The sequence below is a fragment of the Drosophila melanogaster genome, chromosome 2L (assembly GCF_000001215.4).
Source record: "Drosophila melanogaster chromosome 2L".
NCBI lineage: Eukaryota > Metazoa > Arthropoda > Insecta > Diptera > Drosophilidae > Drosophila > Drosophila melanogaster.
In genome coordinates, this window is record NT_033779.5 from 21,892,756 (window position 1) to 21,908,506 (window position 15,751).

Consider the following 15,751-nt stretch of genomic DNA (forward strand, 5'->3'; position numbering starts at 1 on the left):
CAGCTCTTCACATGTAAATACGATTCCGTACGGACAACTGCCGCTGTCACTCTGAGCCCTTTTCCCAGCCTCATCTCTCTGGCCACCCTGCCACCCATTAGTATTTTCGTATTTGTGACGGCTATGAGCCCCACGTTGATGCAATTTTCGCCTTCCTGCCAAATGTCCAAAAATATCAAGCCAAGACCAATTATGAGTAGAACAATTAATCTCTAATTATGCCTGAATATCTGTCAGGCGAATTATTAGCGAGAATGAACTGAAAATCAACGCGAGGAATCACCAGATCAGCATGGAGGAAAAGAGAGGGATCGTGCTGACGATCTCACAGATCAGATCTTGGGTGCCAACCCCTCTCCGGGACCCCCTGCCCCTGGGCATACGATACTCTGGGGCCTTGGGTCTCTTGGGCCTCGGTTTTGCCTGATGATCGGATTATGACAGCCAACGACACAGCACAAGCAAGAGTTTTCTTTTAGCTGACGATGCCAACAGATGCAACGGATGCCCCGTCTTGATCACCACTTTTGATTCGGATTATGAGAAAATTCATTAGATAATTTCAGTCCGTGTCGCATCTCGATGAAGAGCTTGTGAGGCGCACTACCGCACACTCTCCCATCGCACTTATCTCCGGCTAAGTATGCCAATTAGTTAATATTAGCAGCGATTAAAATCGGCTAGGAGCCCGTCGTCTCGTCTAGCTAAAGTCAGGAAGTTGCTTGACGTAAGCCGCCAATATAGGATGATGGAATCGCCTGCAATCGCGAAAACTCATTCGATTGTAAGCTCATTAAGTGCGCAACACTGTTGCCAGTATTTCCGGCTGATAAGCCTGGGAAGAGCTTGTTGTTTTGTTCCAAGCTCGCCACACGATCGGGTTTTCATCCTAGTAGTTCACTCTTCAACTATCGCAACTAAGAGAGTAAAAGTCAAACAAATAGCACATTGTTTGAAGCATTAATTATAGCAATAATTATATTTTATGTTTTCACTCATAAGTGCTACCAGATATAATAGTTTTCCAAAACATCCTAGTGTTGATATATGATGTTAGCTTTGACATTATTTTGAAAAACTATGCTAGTTAAGTCTGATAATCTTGAAGTCCGTGTGATTATTTTTCATTTATTATTATCCCTTACTAGAGCCTATCTAATACGTACGCATTGGATAATCTATTAGATAATAATATATTATGTTAAACAAATATACCAAAGTTTGGAAGATAAATAGTGGACATTTACTAAATAACCGATCTACTTGGAAAATGATCAAAACGGCAGCACCGGCTTTAGGACACTAAATCATTGAAGCAGCTCAAAAATTTTTGGTAGTATATTCGAAAACTTACATTTTACTTCGGAACTATTTTATTTGTAAATCTGTACGAATGAACGTCAAATTATTTTGAAATATACCGGGCAGCTCTCTGTTTCTTTTCGTAGTTTTAGAGTATACTGGAAAATATTTCCGGAGTTTATAAAATCAACTCAGAAGACGAATGCTAGGTAAGCAACTGACTCAAATAAAGATGCAAATGAATCCGAGCTGGACTGCAATAAAAAACCCTCATTCCGAAACACAGACTCGACTGCCAACACGTAGACAAACAATGCAGCCAAAGGATGTGGGGTATTGACTGGACTCTGGACTCTGGACTCCGGACCTTAGAGTCCTGTGATCAAGGCAGACAAGTGGAGTCCATTAAAACACTAACGTCACGTCAGGCGCCGAGTGATGGATGTGATCCAAGGACGAAGACGAGAGTGCAGGCGAAAAACGGGCAAAAACCGGAGCCGAAAGGATAACAGGTCCTGACGGCTGCACCCACCGGATAGTACTTGGATGAATACCAATCAGAGAAACAATTGGCAAGCCGTCGTCCTCTGGCCAACGAACAGGATGTGATGGCAATTTAAGGCAGACAGCAGACAGTCGCTCAAAATGGAGTTTCTCCGGGGCTCCATCTGCTCTTCGCCATGGTGCGAGGGGGCGTGGCAAGCGCACCGCCTCCGGGCCAGCAACTGCAGCATGTCCTGGCCAATTGCCCGGGCAGCGGAGTGTGCGTGAGGCCGGATGTGAGGAAGTGCGCCCCTTTTGCATCGCCATCATGAAGTCATTCACTCAATTTATCGTTTGATGAATGTCCTGGCAGATAGTCCTGCCACTCCGCTCCCCCCACTCACGCCTCACTGTTTTGGGGCGTTGATGTCGGGACACACACACGTTTAATGGCCATTTGAGCAGTTGATAAACGTTTCGCTCGTTTGCGTTGATGAAATGTTGTCGTTGTCGTCGTCGGTGCTGTCCTTGTTTGGTCCTGCATTGTTTATTTATGCCCGGCATATGGTTCATATGGGGCTCATAGCGCACATCCAGATCCACATCCCCATCCCCATTCTCATCCTCATCCTCTGCATGTATGGCCCGTTTAGTTTTTGCGCTTATTTCTAATTGTTTTTCTTGTTTGCTCGTCATGCGGCGCATTTTGATTTATGGCTCTGACATTTTCGGCTCGTTTTCGACGTCCTGTTTGGCAGTTTTTAAGTCGAGCCAAGTCCCCGATGCAATAGGTCTGATGACAATGACACTATTATGATGTCACTGTCTGACAGGCGACATTCTCGTTCACATTCTGGGCCGCTGAGTGGAGCACGGTTCGTCGTGGTTTATGGTGTTGTTTTCGCCCAAATAGACTTTGTTTACTACTAGCTCTAGTTGCAGCTCGCCAATTTATTTGCATTTATAGGATAGACAGTTGATGTGATAACATTTTAATTCATTAAAATTGTGTCCCAATAGTTTATTTTGATTCAAGCAGAAGCGGCTGACTTTTTCACAATAACTTCGTTTTTGTTGCAGGCTGCATTTTTTATTCAATGGATAAGAACTCTTTGGGTATGCACTAAGTCGTAGCACATGCACGTGTCTTCGCAGAAAGCTCCATTTAAGCAATAAATCAAATGGGGTAATTCTCGAAATATAAATGCCATTATAAATGTGAGTATTAATAAACAACAGATCGCCGCAATTTAACAAAGCCCTCTCCACAAAAAAGTTTAGGGCTTAACACGAGACCACACACAAATAGATACGAGTATGTACATACATATGTACATACATATGTATATATATAGACCAATCCGGGGGAACGAAAGCCCAACTAAAAACGGCTATTGGCTTTAAAAGTGTAATAAAAATGCATTTACACCTCCACCAAAAAAGGGATAAAGAAGCAACAAAAGCTTAAAAAGCAAGCCAAAAATATGGAATAGATTGGGAAGGCGCGCCAGCACACAAAAACAAAGAGCAGCAATCCAACACTAATAATTCGCTTTTATTGAGTGTTTCTGGTGCAATAAAAGCATTTCGGTTGGATTTCCCTTCGCCGGTCGTAAAAAATTTTGGAATTTTATTGACCAGAGAGCCAGGCGAAATGCAAGATCATTTTGATACGCAGCGAACGGCTTGCTCCGCGGTGAATCTCCTTCCCCCACCCCCCACACCCTTTAAAGAAACTTAACGAGCCAACAAATTACTACACGTCATAAAACTCAACTCACAGAAATATACCAAGATGCGACCGCGGCGGCGCGGTCTAAAAATAATATTCGTAGCGCCCAAAAGGCAGGCGACTTCTTTAGGGGCCCTCTGCCCCTCGGGTGACATTATCAAAATGATTTAGCAGCACAGTCGCGGTGACATTAGGCAGATTTCCAATGCCATTGGATGGCACATTTAATAGACGCACCGCAGGGCGGTAAACTATCGAAAAAGCAAGCTTTAACATCAAATTTTGGGACGGCAACTGAAGAGGGACTACGATCTAACCATCAAGTAATTTGTACATTTGATTATTTGGCTTTCAGAAGCTTGCACTTCAAAAACACATTGAAATGCTATAAGTATATCTAAGCATATTTAAATACATTTCCAAGTTGCAATAGGAAAATGTATTTCATTTTTATTTATGCACGTTATGTGGAGTATCCTTATTGAATTATAAATGTTCATGGATCACTGACATGCATACAGAATATTTGCCATGCGAATTTCGAGTATTTTCGTTACCAAGGAATTTTAAAAATTCACGGTCGGGAGAGCCCTTGTTTTAGTTCCCGGAAGTTTCCTGACCAAACATGGGCTGCGCATTCACGGAATCGTTTTCGTCACCTGTTGAGATCACAGTGATCACCGATGATCGCTCCTTAGCTTTCTGCATCATCTGCTCTACGGTTTGGCGCCGGTAGCGACGGATATTTCCCTGTGTCACCTGACCCTTTTCATCCATGCGCATCTGCTGGGGATGTCGGCGCAACCACGTCCACGGCTTTTCACGATTAAATGGTTCGTGCAGGAGCACCGGGAGCGGATCGCCATAATACACTCGGTTCGTGGTCCGCTTAGGAACAGGCTCAACATCGCTGGCCTTCTTCCTTTTCTTCGAGCCGCGTGCCGAGTGGCTCTTGAGCACGGCTTTCGAAGCAGAAGCCTTGACTCTTTCATAGTACGAATCGGAATTTACATTGGCCTTGATGCTATGCCGTGGCGGCTGTTTTTTTGGATTTGTGACATTGCTGTCCAATTTGAGGTCTTTGATGGCAGTTATTAGTTTCTCAGTATCGCGCGTCAGATAAGTCTTATCATTAACGCGAATGAGCAATTTGGCGAGCCGCCTGGTCCGCTCTAAAGCTAAAGAATCCGTGAAAACCCATTTTTCGGGCGTGTGCATGACATCTAAGCCCGCGGACTCAAGGCTGGATCCAAAAACATATCCAGGATCTCCTGCTGTGCGTTGCTCCAGGCCGGTGTTGAGATGACTTCTGTTTTCTGAGGCCCTGGCTTCCGAGTTTCTTAATCGCCTCCTGCCGTTTTGACGAGCGATTGAGTCGTGATCGATACCAGCTCTACGCGCTATGGAATCCCTTTTAAGTGTCCCTCGTAGGCCGCTAACGCCTGCATCAAATGCACGGAGCTCAGTGGGTGGAGATTGCTTCAAAACAGTTTGCACGGCGCTCATTAGTAGCTGCAGTGAGTCCTGGCTAAGGCGGCTCCTTACATTCCCATGAGTATCGAAAATTCTCATAAAGTTCTCACAGGCACCGCAGTTCACAAAGGGAACTCTACAAGAGGGGCTTAAGGTCTCCGTCTCGGCGGGATGAAGGATCTCTGAAAAGTTCTGGAGGGTCAGTGTGTGCAAAAAGTCTGACACCAAATCCGGCGGACGATTCAGGGTCGTGGCCAGGGCCAAAATAATGCGCTGGTTGGTGAGGAACCAACGCTCCTTGTGCGACTTCTGCGGACATCGACACCCCAGCTCCATCAGGACCGACAGGCGTTTCTCCTCCACCGAGTCATTGTTCAGCTGCTTGTATGGGTTCTTCGGGGAGTTTCCCGCCGGAGGCTTTCGCGAAGAGCGACAGGCACAGGGCGCAAATCGCTGAAGGCAAAAGCCGCTGCCGAGAAGATTGCCCGCGAAGATTCCATTCCTCAGGCTGAGCATTCTCGCAATAACTGTTTTAGTTCAAAATATATTTTCCCCAACTAAAATAGAACTGTCATATGAAATTTGTAAAGGGCGTCTCAAGTGAGAAAATGCACATATGTATTTGTCCAATATGTCCAAGCCACTCAATCGGATTAATCCCAGCTCTGCTTAACTTTTTGTAATGTTCCTGTGCTAGAAGTGGTCGGCAGGAATTGATCCACCTGGCAGATACCACAAATCCGCTACGCAGTCTGGCTAACGCGGGATAGTCGTCTTCAGCAAAACCAGTACGAAATCTCGACGGTTGTGACAACGTGGATACATTTGAAAGACATTTACAAAACAAAAATGCCAGTCATAATCGATTCGACTCTTCTGTCACGAACTATAATAGTTATATATTACTTATTTTTCAATTGGGCTTTGCGTTAAAATTGTTTACTTTTAAATGTTAAATGTTGTTAATGAACAGACCGTTTTATATCTTTCTTTCTTTCCGCCTGTTCAGATTAATTCAGATAACTGTCTGCGATTCAGGTTTATGTTGCATAGTTACACAGTTACGATCTTCATCGTTCTCATAACTGGGCTACTCAAATTGAAATTAGCTGTCAAAAATAGAGAAAACTTACTCTCGGTATGTATGTACATACGTATGCGAGATCCCTTATAATTTGTATAAGGCATCAAAATACATATGTACATATGTTGTATTTTGTTACACATACATATGTACATATGATGTGTATTGATGCATTCTCACCTGGGGACGAACTATTATACGTGTATACACATGTTGGTGTAGCTAGGTGAAGGTAGGCAGAAGGGAGAACTGTGAAATAACCGTCAGCTTGAGGATTGCAAAAAAAAAGCTGGACGGTAAATGACAATACACCTCCCCGTCAACCATTGTGCTTCACTTTGGCACCAACAACAATTAACCCTCCGCGAAGGCAAGAACAAGGAAAACTCAAAAAACCAAACAACTAAAAGGGGGAAAAGAAACAAAACTTAATCTAGCCCAATTCTATTGGGTGCGAGAGCGAGACCGCGTTGTGCGCCGCTGCTTGACAGAGGGGAAAGCAAAGCAGATCTGAAAAGTGACGGGGGTGAGCAAACGCTGTATAAGGGGAAAAACGGGGCAATAGGAACGGCTGAAATGAAACCGCAGCTGTCTCTGCAAAAGGGGAAATAAAGAGTAAACTAATAGGAATTTCGCTCTTTTGTTCTCTCTCTCTCTCTCTTTCTCTCTCTTCCCCTCTGATTGGAAACAGCGCTGCACGAGAGAGCGTTCAATTGGGAGAAACAAAAACGCAAACAAACCCAAACCACACACGCACACACACCAGCAAACAGCGCTGCAAGTGCTGAATTACCGGCACTTCTTCTTCTTCGACGGCGTAAACGGCAGAGGCGTCGACGCACGACTTCCGCAGCACCCCACTCACACACATACTAACAACGCACAATAAACAAAACCCCAGTAGCTTGTGTCGGTTGGGATTTCAAAACAACGTTCGACGAAAGTTCACAGCAAATTCCGTTGGTAAGGAATCTGAAATCGTATTTACGTTTACAGATAATTATAGTATCACAATTGGAGTTGGAGAGTATTAGCTGGTTAACGACAATATTGGTCGCATTTGATGATCAGTAGATAGTAGATAAGACTTCCATAAGCACAAGAACGTTGCAAGATGTTCGACCTAAAATTTCGGATATTTTGGAGGCACGAGTGCGAGACTGTGAAAAAGTAGTTTGTTCAGAGGAAAAATACTGTTCACGCCCACACTGTGGAAACTGCTTCATTTTATTATTTGTCTTTTTCAAATTTCAAATGTTATCCTTGTTTTTGAGAACATCCTACAATTCAAGGATAGTAGAATCTTGTAAGCTATATGTATGCTATATTATCACATTGTAATATACACCAATAAAGCTTGGAGAAAACCACCACGTTAAATAAGGAAACAGTTATTTTGAAAATATGAAAAATATGTGTATGTATATTTACCTAATTAAGCAGAAAACAAGAGAGAATACTATAGTCGAGTTCCCCGACTATCAGATACCCGTTATTTACCTAGTGTGAATGCAAACGCAAAATTGATTAATTTTTCTGAGATATTGATAAATGATAATTGGGAATAAAATGAGAAAAAAATTTAGAATTGGTTCAAAAGTGTGGGTAAAAGTTTTTTTTTTTTGCAAATCGATAGAAATTTACAAGACAAATAGAAATGTGAAAAATATCAACACGTCCTTCAAAAGTGTGGGCACGGCAGTTCAGTGGGATTTGTGGGCGTTTGAGTGGGCGTTGCAACGTGGGTAAAAAAACTTGCGCTGCGTCTTTGTCTCTAGAATTTGTATGCTGCATCTCATACGGACAGACGGACATAGCTAGATCGACTCGATTATTGATCATATAAAATATAATATAAGAGGTAAAAGTAAGAAGTAAAAAAATGTCGCATCACTTACCCATGTACGAATTTAGTATTTATGTAAATCTTATCGGTTTCTTCAAAAAAAAAAAAAAATAAAACTGTCGAATGTTGTTTTGCATCCTATTCACTCATGGGATTTACTCAGGATTACTAGAGTCGATCTGGGCATGTCCGTCTGCCCGCCGTCTATATGACCGTAGGAACGATTCCATTTCGGAAACTATAAAAGTTGAAAAATTTGAGATGCGCATGCCGATTGTAGTGCCGACGAGCACAGCTTTAAAAAATGACTTGCCTTTTTATTTTAAAATTTAAAAATTTCAGCCAAGACAACTAAGAGAACCACTAATAGTAATGAGAAAAAATCACAATCCATCTATTATTCATATATTGTAAATGATCGAGCTTGGAAACAGGAATATTGAACTGTATCATTTACATCAATCAATTATGAATGGTAAGGAATTGAGTAATTAATGGTTACATCTATTATGTCCTTAGAGCATATACTAGACTGTATGCTACAAATAATTATGTTAAGTTCCCTTCAGACCATAAATGCACTTGGATAATATTATATCAAATTTATAATATTCATTGTAAATTAATTTGTTTTATGTATAAGTTAGTTATAGAGGAGACTACGGCTTAGGTCGATCTAAAAATAAGGTAATAAAATACGTACACATATGTTTGCCGTTTAGCTAAATTGGACAGTTTTTGCATAAATTATGTCCCACTTTTCACTTAATATCTATAATATCAAAGACTATTTGCCTTTAATATTCCAGTAAATTTGAAAAAACAAATTAAGATAGGAAAGAAAGTGCAAGCGGCAAGAGATTTTAATCATTAGGCTTACAGGTAGATCACAGTTCGTTAGGGAATAGCTCATTGCATTTTATGAGGTCAAGATAGAGATAAGCCTTTGATCTGGAACGTTTTCAAGATTGCGCTTCACGGTTCGCGGATGATTAACATCTTGGAAATTCGGTCGCAGGCATCTAGGATTATGAAAGCAGTACTGCATACTAAAGGTACGCAGATTCATCAGATCGCACCTGAGCTCGATAGACTCCGGCGGTTCAAAGGGATGCCGCCGCCACTACAGGCAAACAAACAAACAAACAAATTAGGAACTCGTTCGATTGCTAGAATTATGATGGGAACCAATCAGCAATGGCTGATTCGAACGTTCCTCCGTTTGAAGTTCCTTTGACCTGGCCTCGGAAGCAGCCGCCTTTAATCTCCGATCGCGTTAATGGCCCACAATTGGCCTAGCTGAAAGACACTTCCGTGTCGGCCTTTTTGTTGCTCATTGTGGGTGGCAACCACTGCTGCCGAAACCACAATCACGCAATCACAATCTCAACCACTCCACGCACCACACAGCAATTGGCGCCTCCAAGTATAACTTATATGTATTTGTATCAGCTAATTTTTAATATTTTATAGACTCTGGACCTGAAAAACGCTTTGAACTCGCCTTGATTCGGATACCTCCCTGCGCTCCGGACCTGAGATATTTATGTGTTTGGTGGAGTACCTAGCCCATAAATTGCACGAAATTATGCGTAAATAAAGCAAAGCCGGCTGTTCGGGGTCCGCCGGCCGTTTGATGTTGTTCTGTTGTTGTGACTCGGATGGTGGGGTCATGAGGTAAACTAAATCTAAATCATATATTTCCTCAGAAATCGGAAAATACAATTTATAAATAAAGCTCTGAACGGATTTGCCCAACTGAATTGGGTTTGTGTAAAACAATCATCGTTTTAATGGTGGGGGGGGGGGAGGGGGGATTCGTTGAAAATTATGTAACAGGTAGCGTAAAAAAATATATTCCTTATCGGGATCAATAGCCACGTCGATACAGCCATGCCGGTCGTATGAACTTTGACTTTAGTGACGCCTACGATGAGCAATTTTCTTTTAGAGCGTTGCCACGCCCACTCTTACGCCTACCAACCGCCCGAAACTGCCACGCCTGATAATTGTTTTGATATTTTTAACTTTTTTTTTAGTCTTCTAATCCCACTATCTTAGCAACGAGTCGAGAAACTCGAATATAGCGTTATTTCTTGTTTTTTGTCATTTTTATTGATTATTCAATTTAATTTTGATATTTCCCCTTGCACTCCCACTTATATCTTATATGATCGTAATCTGATAGGCGAGAGATTATTTTAAACTTATTATCCCTTAAACTGGTAAAAATCGGGATTTCTTTCTGTCCTTTTTTGTAGTTCATCACATTACCAATGCATTCATTGCCTGTCTTCATCTTTCGTCAAAATTAAACATGACTGTTAGAATAGGCAATCAATTTGTCAGATTGACAGAATAAATTTAGAAATAAGGAAATTAACAGGAAAATCGATAAAACAGAGTACGCAGGGATCTTGTTTTCAGGACAACAAAAAGACCATTGCTTACCAACATATCTTGAAGACCCCATAATGGATGGTCTGTCGCGGAAGGCGTTCCATCAAGTCGTTGGAAACAATTCAGACCATACCATTTTGCAGGATAATAAAAAGAAGTATGGCGAAGATCCCAGACAGTCTTTTTGGGTATCCGTAAGCGACTACGAGTTGGACAGGGCTTACATTGTCTACTGCTTCTTTCTCGATATCGGTGGCATTGTTGCCAAAAGCTTGACGAAAACCAATCGCATGTACCTGAAGTACTTCAGCGTGGAGGATGCCCGAATCGCGCTGAGCTACGATGGCCAAAAAATTGGATATGGCGGGGATATTCGCGTAAAAGTCACAGCTGAGAACCCCGTTTCCGAGAATGCCGTCAGTGAATTTCTGGAGCAATGCTCAGAGGGCAATGGCGATCCCCCTGACAATGAAACTACAGGAATGGCTATTGTCGATGCCGCGGATGAAAGAAACGCGATCATTTCCGATCAACTGCTGATGGGAAACCGTGGAGAAAATAAGTCCAAGGGCACTACCAAAAAAGTCGGTTTTTCCCAGTGGCTTAAAGAAAAACTATCTTATGTGTTCTACTTTTATTAAATTCCAACATTGCAGCTCTTTTCAGGGATTTGTTTGACTAACTGAGGGAGCTGTCTCTTTAGACATCGCTTCAATGTAGTTGCTTTTTTATTTTAATATCTTAATGCTAAACGTTCAAAAATAGCAACATTATCATAGTGGGTAAGAAGTCTTCAAAGCTTTTTCAAGTCGAAAATTTATTAATATGAATTATGCGAGTGCTACATTTATAAAAGATGATTTTTTGTCCTCCTATGTAATTCAAATGGATTGCGGACTGCTGTTTTTGCTGGAGGTTAGGAAAGAAATCAATGAGATCGACTTTTCCCTTTACTCCCACTGTGATCCATACTTATGTATATGTCTTAGCGTATGGCGTGTTTGCTGTGTTTGAATAGTTTTTGCCAGTAAATGTTACACACTTATCAATGCCGATAAATTAAATTCGCATTGTTCAGAAAAACATTTCTGGGATGACCGCAAACTCGGACCCTGGGAGCCATTATAGAATTTTTAATTACAATAAATCAATTTAAATAAAATGTAATTTTTCAATTTTATCAAATTGTCATTATGCGTAATTAATTCCTATGCACAAATGCATTTTAGTATAACAACGCGCAGCACGTCGAAAGTAGCGCCGTCGCCCTCTACCGCCGAGAGGTGGGAACTACGGCTATACCGGATAGTCGCCCCGATTTGCCACCATTTTCGTGTGTGCATTTGTTTTGTCAAAAATAATGCTGCTTAATTATTATATTTGTAATTTATTTGCCCCGCAGTTATCGGATCCAAATGGTAAAAAGTATGCGCGGTGCTTTAATGCCACATTAATCCCGCACAACAAACAGACCAACAAAGCCTGATACAAAGCAACAACAACAGCGACGCCGCCGCAACAAACGCACTCAAAATGGGAATGACAGTAATAAACAACAAAAGCAATTCAAATGCAGCGCATAGAATGCATAATTAATTTTTATTTTGATGACAACGTCAACGCACCATCACCATCCAGCCACCCATTTTTCCAAAACAATCCGTGGTGTGCTTTTTGGCATGTCCAGTGCAATTATCCTGTATTGGACTTATTTACGTACATATGTATGAATATCTGTATGCATGTTAAAATAAGCCAACGTAGTTATGTAATACATATGTATGCAACTGAAATAAGCGACAATTTCGATCAAACGTGAACTTAAATCTAAGATAACAAATATTCAATAACAAATACTTTAATGCAGATTATAGGTAGCATTTTCTTTCATGTCAAACAAATTAAGGATAAATCAATTGAAAGACTTTTCTTCCGTAATATGCTTAATAGTTACGTATTTGTGATAAATTCTATGAGGTGTGGTATGGTACTGTGTCATCCACGTAGAAGCAACTAGGCAACTGCATAGTAAATGTTTATTCAGCCACAGCAAGCTAAACGCCATAAGTTCTCTGAACTATTTGTTGCTTAGAAGTTTTGTATAAATTAAGATTTCAATAGGCGCTCAGGCGCCAACAATCTCGGAAACAGTCGCTTTCCCGCTTTTATGTCGAGAGAGACTTATGTACATATATGACCAACAATTTGTTAAATTCCGTCGCGTCGACGCTTCCAACTGCATTTATCCACACTGTTAACGGCTCGGAAAGCCAGCAAACTGCGTTTGCCCACACTTGACCACAGAAAGAGGCAGAGACCAGCACAAGTCAGGTTAAACACAAATTAACCTCATTTGACAAAACAAAGCGAGCAGCGCTAAAATGGATAATTTGTTAAATAAATTGCACGATTTTTATTCAAACTATTCAAATATTCGGTTGCTGGTATTTGTAAACTGCCTATTTGCATACGATGATAAATAAAAATGAGAAATTAAACTCTTTTGTTATGCTTTTCCATAATCTCTGTTGTTTTGTTTTGGCCGTCTATAGATACAAATCCGTTTTATTTGTTTTTTTGAAAATGTTTAGTTTTTATGCCTTCTGCTGGTCTTTTTTACATCCCGGCATTACGGCAAACGGCCCGAACACCTTTTCCCACCCATATTCAGCCCACTACCAATGCAATGATATGTAAAAACAAATCCTCTAAAATTATTGCGTTCATTACATTTTAAACACAGGTGATTAGATTTTATAATTTGCATGGCTAAGCCGGGCCAAACAAGTTCGGGAGTACAGTTTTGCACATTATTTATTTAAAACAATAATAAAAATTATTCTGAAAAATGTATTTGGTTTTTCTTTATTTATTAGTGGCTTTATTTTATTTGCCCCTTTTCATTTCAAGCACTATCGAAATGCGGGATCAACATTTGCCAGCAAATTTGAGTTTTTTCTTATTTTTTGCATGTATTGAATTCCGTAGTTTCTAATAATTTTTAGCCGGCCTAATTAGTTTCTCCTATATATTTAGCTCACGTGGAGAATATTTAAAACATTCCCTTTTTGGTCCACCTCTGTTCGACATTATTAATTCAGTGCGACAACGCCTGTGTTCATTTGAAATACTAAACTAATTAAAATATTTTGACCAATTTTCTGACGGGAAAGTTGGGGTTCCTTTATTCTGCGCTTACAGCAGGCCTGAAACCAAACGTCTTATGACAATATTCATCATTCAAAAGTTCTAATTCGGATCGTATATAACCCATGAAATGGCTCGGTTGATGTTGCGAATGAAAGTATCCATGATACTGACCGGTGTATTTTTTACGCTTTACTTTGGGCTCCAGCCAGTAACAGAGTGGTTTGAAAGAAAGGATCTAGTGACTGCACCCGAGGAAGTAGTCTTTGTGAACACCTCCGTGTGTCATGTAAGTGGCCAATGGAAGCCGACGGCGTTTTACTCTGCGATTGAGCCGGTCAACAAGTTGCGGTGCCGGATGACCCAACTACTTACTGCAATAACTCAAGACGGTAGCAATTTTCTGGAGGCCAAAAGGATCTCAGAGGACTTGAGTTGTAGGTATTGGCTAAAATCTGGACACACCCGCAACCATTCAGGGCACTACACAGCGTATGGACACTTCGATCTGAAAAGGGGTGCGACCAGAAAAATTAAGATCGGCACTGGAGAGCAGATAGTTCGCATTAGGTGCTCGGACAAGTTTAAAGCAAGCAAATACCATGACGTGCTTTATTTTTTGTCTCCGCCCGATCCCAAATTGATGTCGACAGAGAGTTCTGAGAAATTGTCTGTGATGGTCTTGGGCATTGACTCAGTTTCCCACATGCATTTTGTGCGATATTTTCCCCTCGTGATGGCCTTTTTAGAAAACCACCCGCACACGAAATTCTTCGGCTACAGTCGTGTGGGCCTGGATGCAAATGCCAATTTAGTCCCTTTTCTAGGTGGCAAAAGCAGTCGGGCAGCTGGTTCAGACATTCTCTCCGACGAGAAGGCGTGGCTGTGGGACAGCTTCAAGATGGAAGGCTACAGCACTGCCTACGGTGAGGATAACGCCAAAGGTATCCTCTCCAATAGGAACGGGGATAAAGAGCTTCCCAAAAGTCCAGTCGATTTTGATTTGACTCCTGTAATTGTCGAGATGAATAATCACACGCGCTATAGCATCGATCTGAAGGAGATGATCCACTGCACGGCAGGCCGTAAATTCCAAGATGTTCTCAGGGACTTTGTACTCCAACTGGTACCCTATATGCAAGGAATGCCATTTTTCTCGTTTTTCTGGCAGTCGCAGGGTGTCCAGGAGTACTATGAATACGCTTGGCACTTGGATCTTTCCTATATGATGCTTTTGAAGAAGTTGCTGGACGCGGATATTCTGAACAACACTCTGCTGTTTCTGATGTCCGACCACGGCCTGCGAGCTGGTGAATACCGCATGAGCCTTCAGGGCATGAAGGAAGAATCACAGCCTTTAATGGTGGCAATATACCCGGAATGGTTGAAGCGGAAATATCCTTTGGCAGTGGGGAACCTCGAAAGCAACGCGCATAGTCTGATCACTCCGTACGATCTTCGCGAAACCTTAGCGGATGTTATAGCTCTCGGTCAACTGAAGGACGCCAACATAGAGGTCAGCATGAAAAGGCTCCAGTCACATCCCCCAAATAGGTTGCCCAGGGGCATTAGCCTCTTTCTTCCGATTCCCGACCACAGGACCTGCGACTTGGCTCACATACCTTCCCTCTTCTGCTTTTGCCGGGAGCTCACCGAAGTTCCCACGGACGACGGTCTGGTCCTTCGAAGCAGTCGCTTTATGGTGGAATCCATCAACCAGCTTATCAAACCATTCGGGCAGTGCCGGCAACTGAAGCTCGAAATGGTTTTACTGGCCCACTTCTTGGACTTCGGCGAAGAGTCCTTCGTCTACGAGTTAAGGCTGCGGGTGCGGACGAGTCCGGGGAATGGGGTTTACGAGGCCACCGTTCGTCTGTCGGACGTTCTACTGTTGACCAGTCCCATCAGCCGGGTCAGTCATTACCTGGGGCAGTCCCACTGCATCGGCGATCCAGACCTGCAAATATTTTGCTTGTGTATTTGAGAGATGTATTTGGTGGACTGATTTAAAATATAGACCACTAAAAGGATGCTCAAAGTATAGTAAAATGATTTCATACGGGAATGTGTAAATAAAAATGTACTGCTGAAGATGCCAAGTACCAGCAGAGTCCCGGAATTGACCATACGAATACTTATGGGGGAAGGGGTCAACAAATTATACAAATTATCAAAAAACAAAAGAGAATGCTATAGTCGACTAACCCGACTATCAGGTACTCGTAACTACTTTAGTGGAAATTCGAATGCGAAATGTAATCTTTTTTTTTTTTGTATATAGCCA

The 15,751-nt window shown here is 41.8% G+C and overlaps 3 protein-coding genes and 1 long non-coding RNA gene across 4 annotated transcripts, besides 4 other annotated features; 3 read left to right on the forward strand and 1 right to left on the reverse strand.

Moving 5' to 3' along the window:
* Window positions 1–1,471: 1,471 nt before the first annotated feature.
* On the forward strand, window positions 1,472–2,595 carry lncRNA:CR43762 (long non-coding RNA:CR43762). The gene is made up of 2 exons (NR_073819.1): window positions 1,472–1,511; window positions 1,589–2,595. It is a non-coding gene; the product is annotated as a long non-coding RNA:CR43762 (long non-coding RNA).
* A 1,315-nt stretch (window positions 2,596–3,910) lies between these two features.
* CG11629 (uncharacterized protein) lies at window positions 3,911–5,534 on the reverse strand. The gene has a single exon (NM_136281.2). The coding sequence runs from the start codon at window positions 5,504–5,506 to the stop codon at window positions 4,115–4,117; it is 1,392 nt and encodes a 463-aa protein (NP_610125.1). The 5' UTR covers window positions 5,507–5,534; the 3' UTR covers window positions 3,911–4,114.
* A 1,988-nt stretch (window positions 5,535–7,522) lies between these two features.
* Window positions 7,523–7,914: a mobile genetic element.
* A 165-nt stretch (window positions 7,915–8,079) lies between these two features.
* Window positions 8,080–8,194: a mobile genetic element.
* A 1,579-nt stretch (window positions 8,195–9,773) lies between these two features.
* Window positions 9,774–9,835: a mobile genetic element.
* A 402-nt stretch (window positions 9,836–10,237) lies between these two features.
* Window positions 10,238–10,984, forward strand: CG1421 (uncharacterized protein). The gene has a single exon (NM_136282.2). It carries the CDS (start codon window positions 10,395–10,397, stop codon window positions 10,959–10,961), a length of 567 nt encoding a protein of 188 aa, NP_610126.1. The 5' UTR covers window positions 10,238–10,394; the 3' UTR covers window positions 10,962–10,984.
* A 2,549-nt stretch (window positions 10,985–13,533) lies between these two features.
* CG1428 (uncharacterized protein) lies at window positions 13,534–15,564 on the forward strand. Its single transcript, NM_136283.3, has one exon. It carries the CDS (start codon window positions 13,598–13,600, stop codon window positions 15,449–15,451), a length of 1,854 nt encoding a protein of 617 aa, NP_610127.1. The 5' UTR covers window positions 13,534–13,597; the 3' UTR covers window positions 15,452–15,564.
* A 68-nt stretch (window positions 15,565–15,632) lies between these two features.
* Window positions 15,633–15,722: a mobile genetic element.
* Between the last annotated feature and the right edge of the window lie 29 nt (window positions 15,723–15,751).